Source organism: Bacillus rossius (assembly GCF_032445375.1).
Source record: "Bacillus rossius redtenbacheri isolate Brsri chromosome 9 unlocalized genomic scaffold, Brsri_v3 Brsri_v3_scf9_2, whole genome shotgun sequence".
Classification (NCBI taxonomy): Eukaryota; Metazoa; Arthropoda; class Insecta; order Phasmatodea; family Bacillidae; genus Bacillus; species Bacillus rossius.
The window spans coordinates 34,537,681-34,555,498 of NW_026962013.1; the positions used below are offsets into that span (position 1 = coordinate 34,537,681).

Sequence of the window (17,818 nt, forward strand, 5' to 3'; positions counted from 1 at the left end):
GGAAATTATTTACATCGGCCGCCTTCATGAGTCCAGCTTCCTCGTGAAGGGACAAGGAATATATTTTTATTAATTTAATTTTAAGTACTGGCGTAACTCTTAGCTGGAGGAATAGGGAGTACCCAGTGATAACTCACCAGCTCACGACAACATCTGCCGTTTAGCTTACACGGAAATCCTGGTTTGATGAACCAGCCCCTCATTTTTCAGATACTCACTTAACCAAACAGGGAATCTAATCGTGATCACTCTGGTTTGAAGCGTGTAAGACGACCACTACATCTCACCGCCACATAACACCTCACCACTACAACCACATATACCCACAAACTAAAGTTGCCCCCTAAACAACCAGTGCCACCCAATGAAATGCAGACAGCAATGTCCAAGTTCCCGCCCTTTGCTTAGTAGTTTATTTCTACTCTGTCCAACTCTTCTTCCGGAACCATCCTTCTGTTTCCTGTAACCAACCTGCTTGTTATTAATGCATGAAACTTTTGCATCCCGCATGTGAGTGCCCAAGGTTTTCCCTGTGTCTATGCAGGTTTTACTGATCTAGTTTTAGTCTAGAATAGTCAGTGAGGGGAGTTAGTCATGGCTAAAACATTGCAATGGCTGACCAATCCCCCTCCTAGCACATGATGAATGCTTCCTCTCCTGCCTGATTAGAGCGTATAGGCTTCAGCCTGAGACGCTCTTAGTGTCTCTCCCTAACCCAGACCCCTCCCAAATACACTTAGTTTTTAGTTAGGTTAGGAAAAAAAACAGATCACCCCACTACTATTGTGATAGTGCATCCTGGGACAGACATGAGAGGTTCTGTGGCAGTGTCCTCGCCGAACTGAACGCGCTGCTGTCGCCGATGATCTTCGTGATGGTGGTGAACAATCTGTTCAAGATGACCATCGTCACTGTCGACATGGTGTTGGTGAGTAGCGTTCCACGACATTTCATCATTATAAAAACATATTTAATTTGGAACAAATTATAGTATTCGCAAAAAAAATTCCTTACTAAAAAATAAGCTGATTTATTGCTTTATATCGTCCTTTAAAGTGATTGCCAATGTTTCTTAGATTAGATTTCTTCCTTATAAAAACCAACTCAGTATACTCCCTTTATTTCAGAGTAGCTTTAACCGTGTAGCTTAATTAAAATTTAAAAAAATACATCTGTAATTGAGGAACACTAGATTTTATATCTGTGCACCATAAATTATTTTGAAACTTCAACACCAAAGAGGGCCTTTATTTTTGCATTCACTCTATGTATTGATAACTATTCATGAAAAAAAGGTTTAAACATTACATGAAATAAAAAAGCCAGTAGGACTAGGTATATATAACTGCTCAATTTTTCCTGTCATTTATTTAACATCATTTTGATTTTTATTTTAAATCCGATGCTTACTAAGTATGCTAATAAATATGTTTAAAAACGTTATACAATACAACATTTCCATTGGTATTTCAGTGATATTACAAGTGGTGGCACGTGCTACAGCCACGTGTTCTAAAGCGAGGGGATTGCAAGTAGGTGTTCGCCTGCCACAGACTCCAGTGTCGGACGTGAACTTCGGAGGCATCCTGCAGCTGCAGATGTGCACCCTGGTGCACGTCATCATCTACTGCTGGGGCAGCGCCCAGGTCACGTGGCAGGTACGTCGCCTCGAGCCTGCAGCCCACTGCATTGGTGTAGTTCGGCGATGCATGGCGACAAGGCAGGGAGGGTGTTGCTGACTCCAGTGTTACCAATAGTCTCGGCGGCTTGCAGTTTTACTTGTAGTCTCAGCGGCTTGAAGTATTACCAGGAGTCTCAGCGGCTTGCAGTGTTACCAGTAGTCTCAGAGTCTCTGTGGCTTGTAGTGTTACCAGGAGTCTTTGCGGCTTGCAGTGTTACCAATAATCTCAGCGGATTGTAGTGTTACCAGTAGTCTCATGCAGGATCGTGATTGGGGGAAAATCTAAGTATTCCCCCATTTAATTAACTCGCAAATATTTAGCTTGTATTATTACAGTATTACTTAATTGTGAGAAACCCTTTTATGGCCCTTTTAGGACTGTTTGAAGAGAAGATCCCCAGAAAAAATACTTTGCAAGTTAATCAAATGAAGATCTTTGTTCCTTTCTATCAACGAGCAAGCCAGTCTGTGCATCACTTTATTTCTGCTTGCGTTCTACTAACAGGATTACGAAACTTTCTCAGCCAATGAGGATTAATAAAATTTTTAAAGTCGTATTTATTCCTCATTATTTTTTTTCTGAAAGTAGCTACTTTAAAATGTATTACATAGTTAGGGGAGTAAAAATTAATTAAATGGGAGTAGTGTAGGAAGGAATGAACTGTTTCACTCCTTTATTCAGGATGTCCATAAATATAATCCCATTTTCAATGGTATATTAAATAACAGTTTAATTTAGACTATTTACAACAAATCATGCATCAAATTGAAGGCAAACTAACCTAGTTTTTCTTACAAATGTGCATTTAAGTTATGTGGCACACATCCAACTTAAAGACCAATTCTACTCACACTTTGGTTAATACGTCCGGAGCAACGGAAGTATTAGCCTCTCCAATTCTGTGTCTCAACTCTGGCAAGTCATTAGGTAGCGGCGGAACGTAGACACGATCTTTTATAAAGCCCCATAACGGGGAGAAAAAATATAGCATGGCGTTGTGTCAGGTGAACGTGGATTCCAGCAAAAAAGGGGGGGTGGGGGGGGGGGGGTAATCACAATTAAACTTTATATACAAAACGCACGTTGAACTAAAATTACAAGATTCACTCTTAGAAAAATTACAGAACACAAAATAAAGGAGTCTCCATTTTGCGTAGGTGGCGCTGCAAGCAAGGAAAAAAAAACAAAGCAGTACTTTGCGCAAGTGCGTACCTAAAACTGTTCAATTGTGACCTTGAACCAGCACTTTACAACACTTACATGGACATACTGTATGTGTGTATCTGTGTGGATTCAGGCAAGTTCAGTCGCTCACATCACTCAGAGAAGGTTTGTTTGCCTCAACAAAATATTTGTTTGTATATGGCAAAATAAATATATTTTGTTAATTCAAACAAATATTTTGTAGTAGGAAAGATTCTGTTGACCCAAAAAAATGATTTTGTCAACTCAAATGTATATTTTGGTTAGGTGTAACAAATCATTTTTATTACTTACCGAGTTTGGCTAAGCTAACAAAAATATTTTGTTCCACCATGCAAATATTTGTTTCGCCATATATAAACAAATATTTGTTTGATTCAAACAAACCTTGGTACTTATGTATTAACGCCACCGCAGCAGAAGCATGAAAGATGTCCATGTTGTCTTTCATCTTTCATAGACTTATGTTATGTGACGGAGAAATTAAAGAATGACATAGCTATATTAGAAACACTTAAAAGTGTGGACGGTTGATTAGGTAGTATAGCTACATTAGAAATACTGTGAAATTGTGGGAACGGATGGTTAGGTCAGGATAGCTATATCGGACATTGGTAATTCCTAAGCAACCATAAAAAATATTTGAAAATATGTTTAATGTAGCTATACTTACCTAACTAACTGTCCACAAGGTTTTACAGTGTTTAGGTAGTACCCAAACCTTTTTCTCTGTGCGAGATGGGGAGACAGTAAAGCTACTCAGACACAATGCTGGAACGCGCGACCGGTGGTTTGGTCGGTGCGGCAGAGCGAGGCGGTGCTCCACGCCGGCTACTGCTGCGGCTGGCCTGAGGCGGGGCGAAGCTTCAAGCAGGCACTGAGGCTGCTGATGACCCGAGCCGCACGCCCTGCCGGCTTCACCATCGGCGGCTACGGCCCGCTCACCCTGCAGACCTTCCTGGGGGTCAGTGGCCGTCGCCCCTGGCTGCAGCTCGCGAGGACCCCGTGGTCACCATGGGCTGCAGCGATGCTTCGGGCCCAGCAGGGGCGGAACACGGCAACTAAAAAAGAAGGGGGGGGGGGGGGGGGGGGTGTTTCTGTAAAGTCTGTTTCCGGACGATAATTTTACGTGATAACGTCATAAGAAAACATTGATGAAAAATTGCATGCTTTTTTTAATTTTCAAATATTATTTACAGTTTTTTTTGCAAATTTAATTTAAATAATTTGTTTAAATATAATCACGAACAATATTAGTTAAAAATCCTGCCTTAACCTGTTTGATATTGTGGAAGATTTTCTCGCACGGTGGTTGGCCGGTTCTTGCACGCTCGGCTCAGGCGGAACGTGACAATTTTTGCGTGCGTGCGTGCAGCCGGCGTTCATCGATTTATAACCAGTGCCGTTGAGAAATACCAACATCAAAAAATTAAGCTTTAAATATAAATAAAACATTGAAATCGCTTAAACACGATGACTTAAATAAAAATAAAATTTCAAAGCAGTCGTGAGGACTGCTGACAGAAGTGAAAACGTTTTCGCAATTTTACGAGAAAAAAAAATAAATAACACACAACAAAATTTGTTTTATTATGTTAGTAAAATACAGTAACTCCTAAATTACTATAAAATACGCATTGCATAGTAATCATAGGTATTAAATAAAATAAATAATTTTCTTAATTTTTAGGTTTTCTTCTATATTCAAACTATATATCTATATGAGAATATTAATATATTTTATACTCACTCTTTACTTCACAGTAATTGTATACTTAGATCTAAAAGCGCAATAAGTTATACTAATAGGAACAGATATAGTGTTATCGTTATCACATCATGTGACCATAGTGTTATCGTTATCACATCACGTGACCATGTCGATGACGATTTACATGAATTTACTGCCTATCCAAACCTTCCCATAGACGTTTTCACTCACAAAGTAATTTTATGAACATTCTTAGTTCAGAGTTTATGGAATGATGCATTAATGGAATGTCGTACCTCAGATTAATTGCGAAATATCATACTTTCGAACAATTATTGGCTATGTTGAATTATATCTTGGTAGCAAAAAATAAACATGGCTGCCATGTGCAGAAGTATGCACGTGTATTTTTTTTTTTTGCAATTGAAACTGAAGTTATGTTTTTCAACACTCATACTTTGCGGCTGTGCAGTTTTTTAAGTTTTGAAACACGATAAAGCACTTTATAATGGTGTTTTGGTTGTTCCGTATTGGAAAATAGACAATCGGAAACCGATGGATAAAAAAAAAAGTAGCCAACTTTTTTTTTTCAAAAAGTTAACGACTTTTAGGTTGTTAGGTTGCCGATATATATCGCACAGTTCGCTAATTTCCAAAGAAAATAAGAGTGTTAGTTCTAGCATTAAGTTGCGACTCTATAGGCTATCTTCCTTTATTTGTGCTTCGGCATGTCTAGTGCCTCGTAGGAACGGGACACCTCCACGGAATCATTTGACTGAACCAACTGGTGCAACGGTAGAACTTTGAATCAGCTTTCTGGAGGATCCTGGTTTGAATCCATCCATTTGAATTCTTCTATCCGTGGTTTCCCAAAATTTTTATAAGAAAATGCTGGGTTGGTTCCTTAGTTCAATCAGATACAAACATTCACCAATTTCCCTGAGTTCTATAGGGTTTGTCCGTCACTGATAACTTTGTAAAAAATTATTTGTCTAAATATCTTTAAACTGTTGAAATTGTAAGAACCTGTAAAAAAAAGTTTAGTAAGTTTGAACTATTTGCGGTTAAATGTCACTGATTTCCAGTAACTTCCAAAATTTCATCCCAGCTGATCTGAACAGATCTTATTTCTGGCGTTTGAAACTACTTACACTAATAAGGGTCGATGGTAATTCATGATCGAGTCGTTACCTAAGTGTTTTGAAAACCGCTGTAATGTTATAGGTCAAGTCACTTTAAGCTTTTTTGTCCTCAAATATGCTATGTAAGATCAGCCTTGCATTGACTTTACTCTTCTTTTTTTTTTTCCAGATGATAAACTTTGCGTACTCCGTGTATGCGGTTCTACGTCAGAAGTACAACTGACGGTTTAAGAATCCCAGGGTGTTAGAAGAGAGAAGATTAGTTACACAACACTTGGAGCAACAGTGAGCAGTTCTGTGTATGTGAATTTAAATTAAAACAAATCACATTACTTGCTCTAAAGACTGCTGCCTTACTCCGTCATCATTCTTCGAAGCTACGCCCAGCTTCAGGTCTTGAGTAAATATTCAAGGTTCAAGATCGAAGAATCCTCCACGATAGTAAAACATCACTTACTGAGCGCAAGTGTCCAGGGGCGCAAATCTGTAGGATTCGCAAAAGGGGTGAGAAATTCTCAGGGGGAGGGGAGACGCATCTCGAGAATTATGGGCTTAGTTTTCAGTCGGCACAAGTCATCTCTGTATGTTGACTTAAGCATAACACTTTACAATATAAAGAAATTTTCCCCTAAAACATAGTTTTGACGTTTAACGTTTATCAATTCCGTTTCACAGTCACGATTTTGCAAGAGCAGGCAGGCACCCTCTGTGAGGGGCTTCTTAATTCCAAGGGGGTCCGCCCCCCCCCCCCTCCCTGTTAAGCACTGTTAAGGTCTTCAAAATCTACAACACGGTTTTTGTTTGATGCCGTTATCACAAAAATTATGTAAATCACGCAAAAATTTGTTTTGCATGTAAATGCCTATCCCACGGCCAGAGTGAATTTGGTTGAAGCCCAACCTTAAGAAACTGCTTTCCCAAATTTTAGAATACCTAGCTGAATTAATAAATGCCATGTTTGAGTACAGTATTTTCCATCGCAGTGGAAAGAAGAAGCGAATGTAACAGTTTTCCATAAACCAGGAAAAGACATGACACTGCCCCAAAATTATAGGTCCATTAGTTTGCTTAGCACAGTGTCAAAAGTAGCAGAATGTATAATTCTGCAGCGACTTAATATTCACATCAAAGAAAATAATACACTGCCAAACGAGCAATTTGGTTCACGCAGCATGCATTCAACAACGCATCATTTGATCTGTATGACACAACAGATAATAACTGCATTTGCTCAGAATAGATATAATCTCGCAGCGTTTTTGAACATAGAAAAAGTCTTTGATAGAGTATTTCATGAAGGCTTAATTTATAAATTATATCAAACTGCGTTCCCTGATTGTTATATTAAATAACAGTTCTCTTATTTAAACACTCGATCGTTTAAAGTCACGATAGAAGGAGCACAGTATGCTTTAAAATAATTAAAGCAAGATTTATATCCATAATATGCCTAAACCCGCATACCGATCAGCCCAGTTTGGCTGCTTCGCGGACGATACAGCGTTGTTGAGCAGATTTTTTTGGCATTTTAGAATTCGCAGCAAACAGACTGCAAACCGCGTTAGATTCAATAGAACAGTGTTGCACAAAATGGTGAATTAAGGTAAACCCTACCTGATCAGAAGCTATAGAAATTACGCGTAAACATATTCCGCTACTCATAGGCATGATTAACACTATCCAATGAAAAAATTCCTCACAAAAATGTTGTTAAAAATTTAGGCGTGTATTATTGTGCGATCACAGACGCGAAAAGAAAAGCAGCTTTCACTAGACTCATGATCCTCTACCCGGTCAAGAGTATACGATTATGTAGCGCTGTTAAAAATGGTAAAGTAATTTAAAAAGCACTAATAAAACCAATAACAATGAATGCGGTGCCACTGTAGGCAACAGCAACCGAAACACATTCAATAAAGTTGCAGAGAATTTAGAATAAGAGCATTCGTATTGCGGCAGATTGCCTTGTTCAACGCCATGCACACAGATCTTAAACTCAAACTTCTGAAGGTTTGTTACATCAGAACTGCTCAGAAATGTTATGATATTTGTGCAATAAGTAGAAATCCTCTTATTTCTTCTCTTGGGGAAGATGATCAAGATTTGCACCGTAAATATCAAATGTTGATTAAGATTCTTCAACAGAGACCTCCTAGTCGCGCTGTGGTTGGCAGCTTGTCTGGCCACTAAGAACGCAGCTTAAAATCAGAGTACAGACCCCAGTTTGGCTATTTATGACTGATAAGAAAATTTGACAGTGACTTGTACATTACGTAGTACAGCAAGTACCTTGTCGTGTCCCTGGCGGTGGCCAGAGGCGCTGGCCAGAGGCGCTGGTGTGCTTGAGAGGCAGAGAAGTAGCCCTGATGATAGGCCGGGAGGGCTAGAATGGGTCCCTGAAAGGTCGCTCCAGGGAGGGATGATAGAGCGGTCCCCGAGGGGTCACTTCAGGGAGGTAGGATAGAGCAGTCTCAGAAGGGTCGCTCCAGGAAGAGAGGAGAGAGCGGTGCCCAAAGGATATACCGTGGATATACCGGTCTCATCCACATTATAAATTCTGGATGCTGGGAAATGAAATGCTATTGCACAAACCAGGAAATATTCTAGGACCTAAAGACAAGTAGCAAGTAGGATTAACGACAAGTTGGGAGAGAGGAAAGAGTGTGACAATAGTTTGCACTGTGAGTGCTACCGGAAATCACATTCCACCCATGTTAATTTTTCCATGCCGATGAATATCACAGCAGTTACAGAAGGGAGGATCACGTGATGCAATTTATGCATGTTCCAAGAATGGGTGGATCAATGAAGATCTATTAATGGATTAGCTACAGCATTTCCAAAAGATAACTCGACCAACCTTCGAAGATCCTGTCTTACTTATTCTTGACAACCACTCCAGCCACAAATCGTATAGGGTGTACTGTATTTATTTTGCAGAAAAAATTATATACATATACTGTCACTTACACCCCATTCGTCTCATCGACTACAACCCTTGGACATCTGTTTTTATGGACCTCTTAATAATGCTTTTGACAAAGAATGTTAACTCTACATGAATACTCACAGCAGCCAGAACCTAAAAATCAAATAAATAAGTAAATAAAAATGAATGTTCATTTGTTTGTCCTGTATGCATTCCTAAACCATTCATCCGATTGTGATGAAACTTAGGTGAGTTGTTATGCACATGCCCGCGAAGGTTTCTGAATTAGTACAACCATTTTACAATAGGTGGCATGCAATTAATTTCAACAAATGAATGTGTTTCATATAATTTAATTTGGTGTATGAGTGCCCATGCATGACAGAATTAAATTGAATTAAATATAGAAGAGAGAGGAAGATATATGCATAGATAGAGATGTATATAGAGAAAACATGAATGCTGGGCATTAGCTAGTACGTATAAAATAAAATGACACACACTCATTGAATGAGAAATAATAAATATAAAATTTTTGTGTTTTGAGCTTAAGTTTTGTTAATATTTGGATAGGGTTAAAGATTTTAGTTGCCTCTCGGTGGCTTATTATAATTAAGTAGGGTGTTACACTGTGTTTTGACATGCTTTTTGATGTTATTTAGGTTTTATTGCTATTTATCAAAAAATCTTGTCCCTACAAATGAGTGATATTGAAGCATAAACTAGTGTGAACACACAGTCATTCCATCAAGTTGAATTATAGTACAAAGCACAGACAAGTACAGTCAAGTTTCAGCATAATGTTACCAGAAATTTTCTGTAGCCAAACCAAATTTTTTATGTATTTCAAAACTCCTTACACTATTCACATTCAACCCAAGACAGTTTTTAAAAATGGGCAAAAATCTGTTAAATTACCTGATTACAGTGAAATAACTTGTCATCAACAGATTCAAGCAATTGTTTCAAATCATCAGGACCTATGACGGGTTTCCAGCTCAAAGCCAAGTCTGCCTGGAATACGTATCTATAGGGACCCCAGAAAATGGTAAATAAAACTGGCTCATTTTGGTGTAAAAAAATGACAAAAGCGGTGCAAAAAATCGGTGTAAAAATAAGCAATCGGTAGAGACCCCAAAAAAGGTGAAAAAATTATGCCATTGGCGGTGTAAAAAAAACCTCATAGCGGATAGGCACTACAAAGTAGCAGACTCTGCCTTACATCGGCCCACTTTGTCTGTCGTTTCATCACACAAGAATACAATCTGTTTGTCTTCTACAGCGTGCCTTACTGCTTCCTTATTTGCCTGGCCAATTTTTGGGACATAAGTTTCTCTAAGAGTGTTGGCTGATGGCAAATCCCCTGCACCTTTAATGTATACATAACTTACAATATACTTATAAATAGGTATAATTTATAAGGTTATCGCTGAAAATATTAATGGGCTAATTTACTCAAAACAATTTTAAGCTAAACCTAACCTAACCTAACCTAACCTAACCTTTTCAAGATTACTGCTGGATTACAGAGTCAAACCATCAATCACAATCAGTCAAAAATATCTTGTGGTGTGCTCACCATTTCACAATGCAATCCATCCTATTTATGTGTTTGTTAATCTGAGGTACTTGCATATTTATTTGAAGTGAAGGTAAGTTGGGCCTAAAGGTAAGTTAATTGATAATATTGTAGGCCTACATATGCTTATGAACTTTTATTAGAGGGGGAAAACATTTCTAAATAAATAAGGCTAACCTTCAACATGGGTGTTAAACCATTCCCTCATAGCTGGATGATCAGCTTTTTCCAAAGGAATGTTAACCTACAGCATCATATTAACAAACTCAGAAACAAATTCTTGTTTTCTGCACTTTCAAGCTTGTTTGCTTTATTCACGCTGTCGCCTATCGTGATTTGTTTAGACACAGTAGAATTTTCTTGACAAAATAATTGTCTTTTCTGTTTTGTTTTGTGTGTGTCATTTGCCACATGCTTTTTGCACGTGTCTGTGTGTCCAATCAACCCGCACGTTGCAGAACTTGCACATCATAATTTTGTCCCGCTGATCAAAAATATAAAATCCATCCGATTTCATCTCTCTTTCGCGATCAAACATTGTCGAAGTTTTCGGCATCTTAGCCATAATTTCAATTGTATCACTAAACTTACAAAATGTGGACGGTATTTGGAAACACTCATAGATATGTGCACGAAAAAATGACTGCCATCTTAGCTCCATGCGATTAAATTAGGTTAGAAAAATCGACACCAGTGCGCCTTGCGGCAGAAACGACCATTATTCAAAACACGAAAACTGTGGACAGTCAATTTTGTTATGTTGGTAGTGCGCACATATCGATTGTTGATATTTGTTACACTTTGTTTTCATTTGCGATGGCAATATTTACTGCTTGTAAACAGAGTGATAAAAATACGTGGATTTCAGAAACGTGTCAAAACGAAGATAATATCACGGCACTAGTCTTTCAGTCTATGTTTATTTCACGCCTGTTTATGATGGCGTAAATAAATAGAACTTGCGACATAAGGACATTATTTTGTGCGAAAAAGCGTGGATTTCGCACGAAAATTCGTGAATTTCGCGAATATGTCGAAATCATAGGAAAGTCGCAAAATTCGTTTCAAGTATCAAATTTTCGCGTTATTTCGTGAATTTCGCGCTTCACCATTTTTCGGGGTCTCTACGTATCTACCATCTTCTCATAGATTTCCCTTCCACTCAATCAGCCCTCGTTCACTTCCAGTATTCCCGTGTCCCTCAAGGTCTCTCACCTTAAACTCTTCACATCCTTCCCTCAATCACTTTCTTCACGAGGCCAGTCCTTTCCTTCCACACCATTCCTATCTTTTCAGCATCTATTTTAAACTAAGTTTTAAATACTTCTATCCCTAGAATGTTAGAAGCATAAAATGTTGAATACCTACTTTCTGTAAATTGTTAAAAAATAATTAACGTAGGTATTAAACTCAAGGTTCATAGCAGATTCACCGATCATTATATCCAGTCAGGTTGAAGTCACTATGTCTGTTCACTTTATTTTGCAAAATCTAACAACCTTCTTAGCTACTTCAAGTTTCCAAACTTTCTAGCATTGGCAGCAACTATCTTCATGCTAGTGCATCATTGTTAACATTTTTTCTTTCTTTTTTTTTTAACAGACAACTTCTAACCATATCTACCATGTGCAGGCTAAAAACCCTCCCAGATTCGTAGCTGATGGTAGAATACATATACATACATAGTACCTACAAGATGATATGCACAGCAAAAACAACTGTTTGATAAATATAATTTATTTTTGCTAGATGCTCATTCTACACTTGAAAATAGTCTACTCCCATTTACACTTCACGCCATTTTTATGTGGCATGTGGATTTCATGAACTTAAAAAACAGTAAGCCATTCAAATTTTCACTATCAAAACTAAGTTTGAGATACCTCATCTCAGTTTATTCAGAAAACAGATTAACAGTATCATGCTATGAGACAGGGATTTGTTTTACTAGATTAATGTGTAAATTATCACAATTTTCTTTAATTGCAAACTTTATTATTTTAATTTTCAGAACATAAAAAAAAAAACTATAAAGCCTACATGCACTCTATTCCAAAGAGCACGCATACCATTGAAGCGCCCGCCGCGCTTCTGTGACGTCATCTCCGTGCCGCAGCCTTCCTTTCCTTCTCCCCTCTTAACCCCTCTCCGCCTCAAGGTGCCAATTTCCCCTTCCCTTTCTTTCCCCCTAGCCTCTCCTCAATTGTAGCGACTGCAACGCCATCTAGCGAATAGTATAAATGAGCGCGTATAACTTTTAATTGTCTATTTCGTGGGTCTCTCTTGGTGGAAGCAGGTCGTCTCTGGCCCGGTCGAGGGGCAGCTCGTCTAGGTAAAATTCTTCAGGAGACGGAGTTAGTGTGTGCACACGATGGCCGTGCGAGTAACGTAAATATTAAATATGCTTGCCAGCCTTGATTTTCATGTAGCCATCCCTTTTGACTATGACCTTCACTTAATTTATTTTTCTTTGTGCTGGAAGCATTTGCTTACTCCCTCCTGCATGTGGTTTTGATTTTAGTTGCTGCGCGACTTGCATGGTCGGCAGTGGACTCTTAACTTATTTCAACGGCATCCAGACCACGCTTTGATTGCTTTGGGTTTAGAAGTAAGCACGTTAAGTGCCCGATGCCGCCCTTGTATTTGTTTTTTCATAAGAGCTTTCAGCTCCGTATGACGTAATTTTACGCATCGTTTTGCCTCGATTTTGCCCTCTTTCTTTTCCTCCCAGCTGTACCCCCGACCGGAGCCATTTGGTTAAGGCATACCCCCCCGTGATCTAGCATTTTTTGTTTGAGCACTTCTCTGTATTACGCTTACCTAGCCTTGGCAGTGAATGTCATCATGACGAGACCCACTGAAAATTGTAGCTGTAACAAACCATGTAACCGATCCCTCGCTTCTCTCTTGGGCTTGCATTTTTGTCCGCGGGACTACGCTCTCTATGAGTAATAGATATTTAATATGTTTTTTTTGAGGAGTGCACAATTAACGTTATATTAGGTGTTGGTTTATTTTGTAGTACATAATTCCTTGCCCCTACACGTGTTTGGACCGCTCGTATAGTCTGTATGTATATTGAGTCAGTTCCTAAAGTTGTTAACAGCAACGTACGTCTTGTGAATCACGTGTGTAATGACATAATGTTCACTATGATTTTGGTCTTCGCTCGCCTCCGGGCCGTAACGTAATGCGTACGCACGTATACTTGAATATTGGTTTCTCTCCTCTCTTATAGTGTGTGGTAACTGAGTTATAATTTCGCACAGAAAATGAGAAAATGTCTATCCCCATTGTCAGAGGCGACTGTTTTATACTGCATGATCCAGGGCATGCCTAGGAAATTCAACTTGTATCGGAGAGAGAGAAAGAATATTAACTTGTTGCTTGTTGCTTGTTGTTTCGTACGACTGTAAGAGATACGCAGTAGTAGTGTGTTTGTTGAATCAGAGTACATTGGGCACAAGGTTCACCCTAGTTTTTTCCATAAGTAAGGACTCAGTAAAGACATAAGGAGTGAAAATCATTGTGAAGGGAATAAACTTCATTAAATGTATGCTAATTTGTATTTGCTACGCACATGCCTCTAGCTGGCATCGAATCCGTTGACAGTGTATGTATATGTGTTAAGTTTGCGAAATTATAACGTTGTTAAGTGCGACTCATGTTCTTTATTTGTATTTATGATTTATCACTTTCTGCTTAACTGTCTTTTCTAGCAAAGACCCCACACACGATTTTCTTGTGCCCCCATACACTTCGCTTGCATGAGTAGGATAATCAGTAGGAGTGTTTGGTGGCGCATGGATGCACCCTGGTGGTATGCTTAACTGGATACCCCCACGCTGCAAAACTGCGCTACTCTGCTGTTTAGGCAGATTATAGTGATACATCCGTTTGTATTGTTTGTTTCGGTGCACCATGGCCGTCTCCGTGAGCTGGGTTTACCAGTTGCACAAGACCGATTTGGCGCTGCATCTCGAGGAAAATGGTCTGCCCGTGGCGGACACCGATACCGTCGCCGAGATGAGGGCGCGTTTGGTTGACTACCTGCGTAAATCCGCAGGAGCCGCATCTGAAGTCACGACCAGGCAGCCCCCAGCTGATGTGAGTCCTTCCTCGTCCTCATTTAACGTAAAACTTTTTTTTGCCGCCCTTAAAACCATCCCGTTCCTGGGTGGAAGTGATCCCAGGCAGATCTTAGATTTTGTGATTAAGGCTGAGAGCCTGCATAAATTAAATTTAGTTCCACTTGAGGCTTTTCTGAAAGCACTATTAAGTAAAGTTACGGACATCCATGTACCTCTGTTAAATGAGGCCATTGCTCAGGGTACGAGCTTTGATAAGTTTAAAAAATCACTGGTATGTTCAGTATGTCCGCCTAGGGTTCTAGATGCCTGTAAGAGGGAGCTAGTGTGGCGCTTCCAAAACCCAGATGAAACCATTATGGAATATGTCACGTCGGTTACCGCGTACGCGGGAGCCTTAGAGCTGGGTACCCCGGAAGAGGAGTTTGTCCAACTTATTTTGGGTAATTTGGCCCCCGTGGTGTGGCAGAACTGCTCGATGCTCGCTCCTCCCACCTCGCTCGCAAGCCTACGGACTTGGGCGGGCGAAGTGGAAAGTCGCCTTGTTTCTCTTGCTAAGTATCAAGCTGAGTTCCCGGCAAAGCGCCCCAGCTCGGTGAAAAATGACTCTCGTTTTGACGGACGTATTTTTACGTCGCAGTCCGCCCCCCCCGTTCTCACTCCCCGTAGCCCGAAACTCCGTGACGTGGCAGACACCTCCACGCCTCGTGCGTTTGACAGCCTGCCTCGCGGCGAGCGTTCTGCCCATTTCACGCCTGGGCCCGAGGCGCGGGCCGCAGCTCGCGCGGCCATGAGTTTACCGCCTGAGGTAACCGCGCCCGTGGGCTCGCGGTCCGCGACCTTGACCCAGTCACGGCAGCTAGTGACCTTGGACACCCGCCGCGGAGCCGGCAGGTGTGCCAATTGTAGCGCCTTTGGACACGTCACGTATGAGTGTACTGTTCCGCGGGTGGAAATAAATCAACGTAGATGTTTTCGGTGTAAGGCAGTGGGACATTATAGGAGCGACTGCACGGGAACTGAGAGACAGCCTCGTGCGGAAAACTAATCTGGACGGGACGGAAAAGAGGTCGTATCCGTCGGCTACTCAAAAAATCCTCTGAACCCACTCATTTACATTTCCTCCCAATTAAAATTCAGAAACATTTATTTCCAGCCTTAGTCGATACCGGTGCTACCCGGTCTGTTATTAGTGAAAAATGTTTCATCACATTAGTGCAGTTGTACCCTCAACTTTCACAACGAGTTGTATCGGATGATTCCGTAAGGAATATCGTTGTCGCTAACGGGCAAGGCATACGCACATGTAAATCTATTATAATTCATTTTAAAATCCATGGATTTTCCTGGAGTTGGCCGTTTGTCGTTGTCCCCGGGATTTTGCCGAATCTAATCCTTGGCTTAGATTTTTTGGGCAAATCACGCTGTCGACTCAGTCCCGCCAACCATGAATTGCAATTTGATTTCGCTCCTGCTGTAAAAATTCGTTTACGTCATGAGGTCCGCGAACCCATAGTTATGAGTTGCAATGATTCCGATAACGCGATGCGCGATCAAGCCATCGCCGCTCTCGTGCGGGAGTTTCCTGACGTGATAACACGTAAGATCGGCGGATGTGACATCTTGCCTTTTCGTTTTCATGTTACCGACGAAGTGCCCGTTTTTGCCAAATATTTGAAGGTTTCTCCCCCTAAGCTGCAGGCCATGCGCGCCATTATCGACAGATTACTCGCTGCCGGCGTCGTTACCCCTTCGACATCCGAGTTTTGCACCCCTACTTTTTTGGTTGCTAAGAAGGGGGGCTCTGAGTGGCGCCTTGTGCATAACTTTAAACCTCTCAACAAGAAGGTAATTCATCCAGTTTGGCCAATACCGACGGTAGAGAGCGCCTTACAACACTTGGGTAAAGCAAAAATATTTTCCATCATCGACCTCAACGACAGTTACCATCAATGCTTGCTTGATCCCGCCTGTAGAAAATACACTGCCTTTTCAACCCCTTTTGGCCACTACGAATTCAACAGAATTCCGATGGGTGTAAGTTTCGGGAGCGAAGCCATGAGCCGTGTTCTGGACCATGTGCTAAGCGACCTTAAATACAAATTTGTTTTTAACTATATCGACGACATAATTGTATATAGTAATTCACTTTCAGAACATCTTGATCACCTTAAGCAAGTCTTGGCACGTCTGAGAAACGCGCATCTTACTGTTAATCCACATAAAATTTCCTTGGCACAAGACTCAGTAAAATTTTTAGGCTATGTAATTTCAGAAGGGAAACTTCACATGGATCCGGATAAGGTCGCCCCCGTGGCTACTTTTCCGCGTCCAAAGACTTTGAAGGGAATTCAAAAATTTCTCGGCATGCTGGGGTATTATGCGCGTTTTATCCCAGATTTTGCCACGATTTGCGCGCCGTTGAATCGGTTGCGAAAGAAAAACGCTGCTTTTGTTTGGGGTGAGGAACAGGAAACGGCCTTTCAATCTCTAAGAAAATGTTTGTGTTCCGCCCCCGTGTTAATTCTCCCCGACTTCAATAAACGTTTTGCCCTGCAGGTTGATGCTTCCTCAGTAGCCCTTGGAGCTGTCCTCGGACACATGGAGAACGGAAAATTGAGACCAATTGCTTTCGCAAGTCGAACCCTCTCAGAGTCAGAGCGCCGCTTGGGCACCTATGAGAAGGAGGCCCTTGCGTGCCTTTTCGGACTCGAAAAATTCGAGTGTTACTTGGATTGTAGAGAGTTCGACCTGTATACAGACAACCAGGCCTTAAGTTGGCTGTGCAATCATCCCTCGCAGCTCGGGAAGCTTGGGCGTTGGATACTGCGGTTGTCAAAATTCCGATTTGTAATCCATCACCTAAGAGGTGCGGAGAACGTTGTGGCCGACAGTTTATCTAGAATGTTCAACCCGGATGATTTTGAAATTGATAACCCTTCCCCCCCGGATGCGGTTGAGTTTATTTCGGTGTGCAAAATCTTCCCCGAATCCTTCATAAACCTGAAAGCCTGCCAGCAGGATGATCCTGCATGTATTCGAATCCGGAACGATTTGCAATGTGGAATGGCCTTACCCTTTGCCGAGAAGGATGGGTTGTTAGTGTATGCTGGCCCGTCAGGACGAGCTCAGAAAGTTGTCGTCCCTGAAAAACTTAAGGGTATGATTATCACATATTTCCATGCCTCACTTGTGGGTGGGCACATGGGAATAGATAAAACATATCGTAAAATTGCCCAACATTTTTTCTGGCCAGAAATGCGTCAAGACGTGCGCGATTTTGTACGCGCCTGTATTGACTGTCAGCTATCAAAGCCCCCACACAATGCTAAAGTAGGGCTTTACTGTGCCGACGCTCCCGTCGCCCCTTGGCAGGTTCTGCATATTGATATTTTCGGACCGCTGACGCGATCAAAAAAGGGCAACGTATGCTTATTAGTAATTCTAGATATTTTTACTAAATTTGTTGTTTTAACCCCCCTTA

General features: G+C 40.9%; 1 protein-coding gene across 2 annotated transcripts; it reads left to right on the forward strand.

Annotated features, from left to right (window-relative positions):
* The first annotated feature begins 737 nt into the window (after positions 1 to 737).
* LOC134543185 (odorant receptor Or2-like) lies at positions 738 to 13,907 on the forward strand. Of its 2 annotated transcripts, XM_063388079.1 has the most exons (4): positions 738 to 928; positions 1,554 to 1,658; positions 3,694 to 3,849; positions 5,908 to 13,907. In XM_063388079.1, exons 1-4 carry the CDS (start codon positions 863 to 865, stop codon positions 5,959 to 5,961), a joined length of 381 nt encoding a protein of 126 aa, XP_063244149.1. In that variant the 5' UTR covers positions 738 to 862; the 3' UTR covers positions 5,962 to 13,907. The 2 variants fall into 2 exon arrangements, with proteins under 2 accessions (XP_063244149.1, XP_063244148.1); XM_063388078.1 differs by lacking the exon at positions 738 to 928 and having other exon boundaries at positions 1,342 to 1,658.
* Positions 13,908 to 17,818: the final 3,911 nt, after the last annotated feature.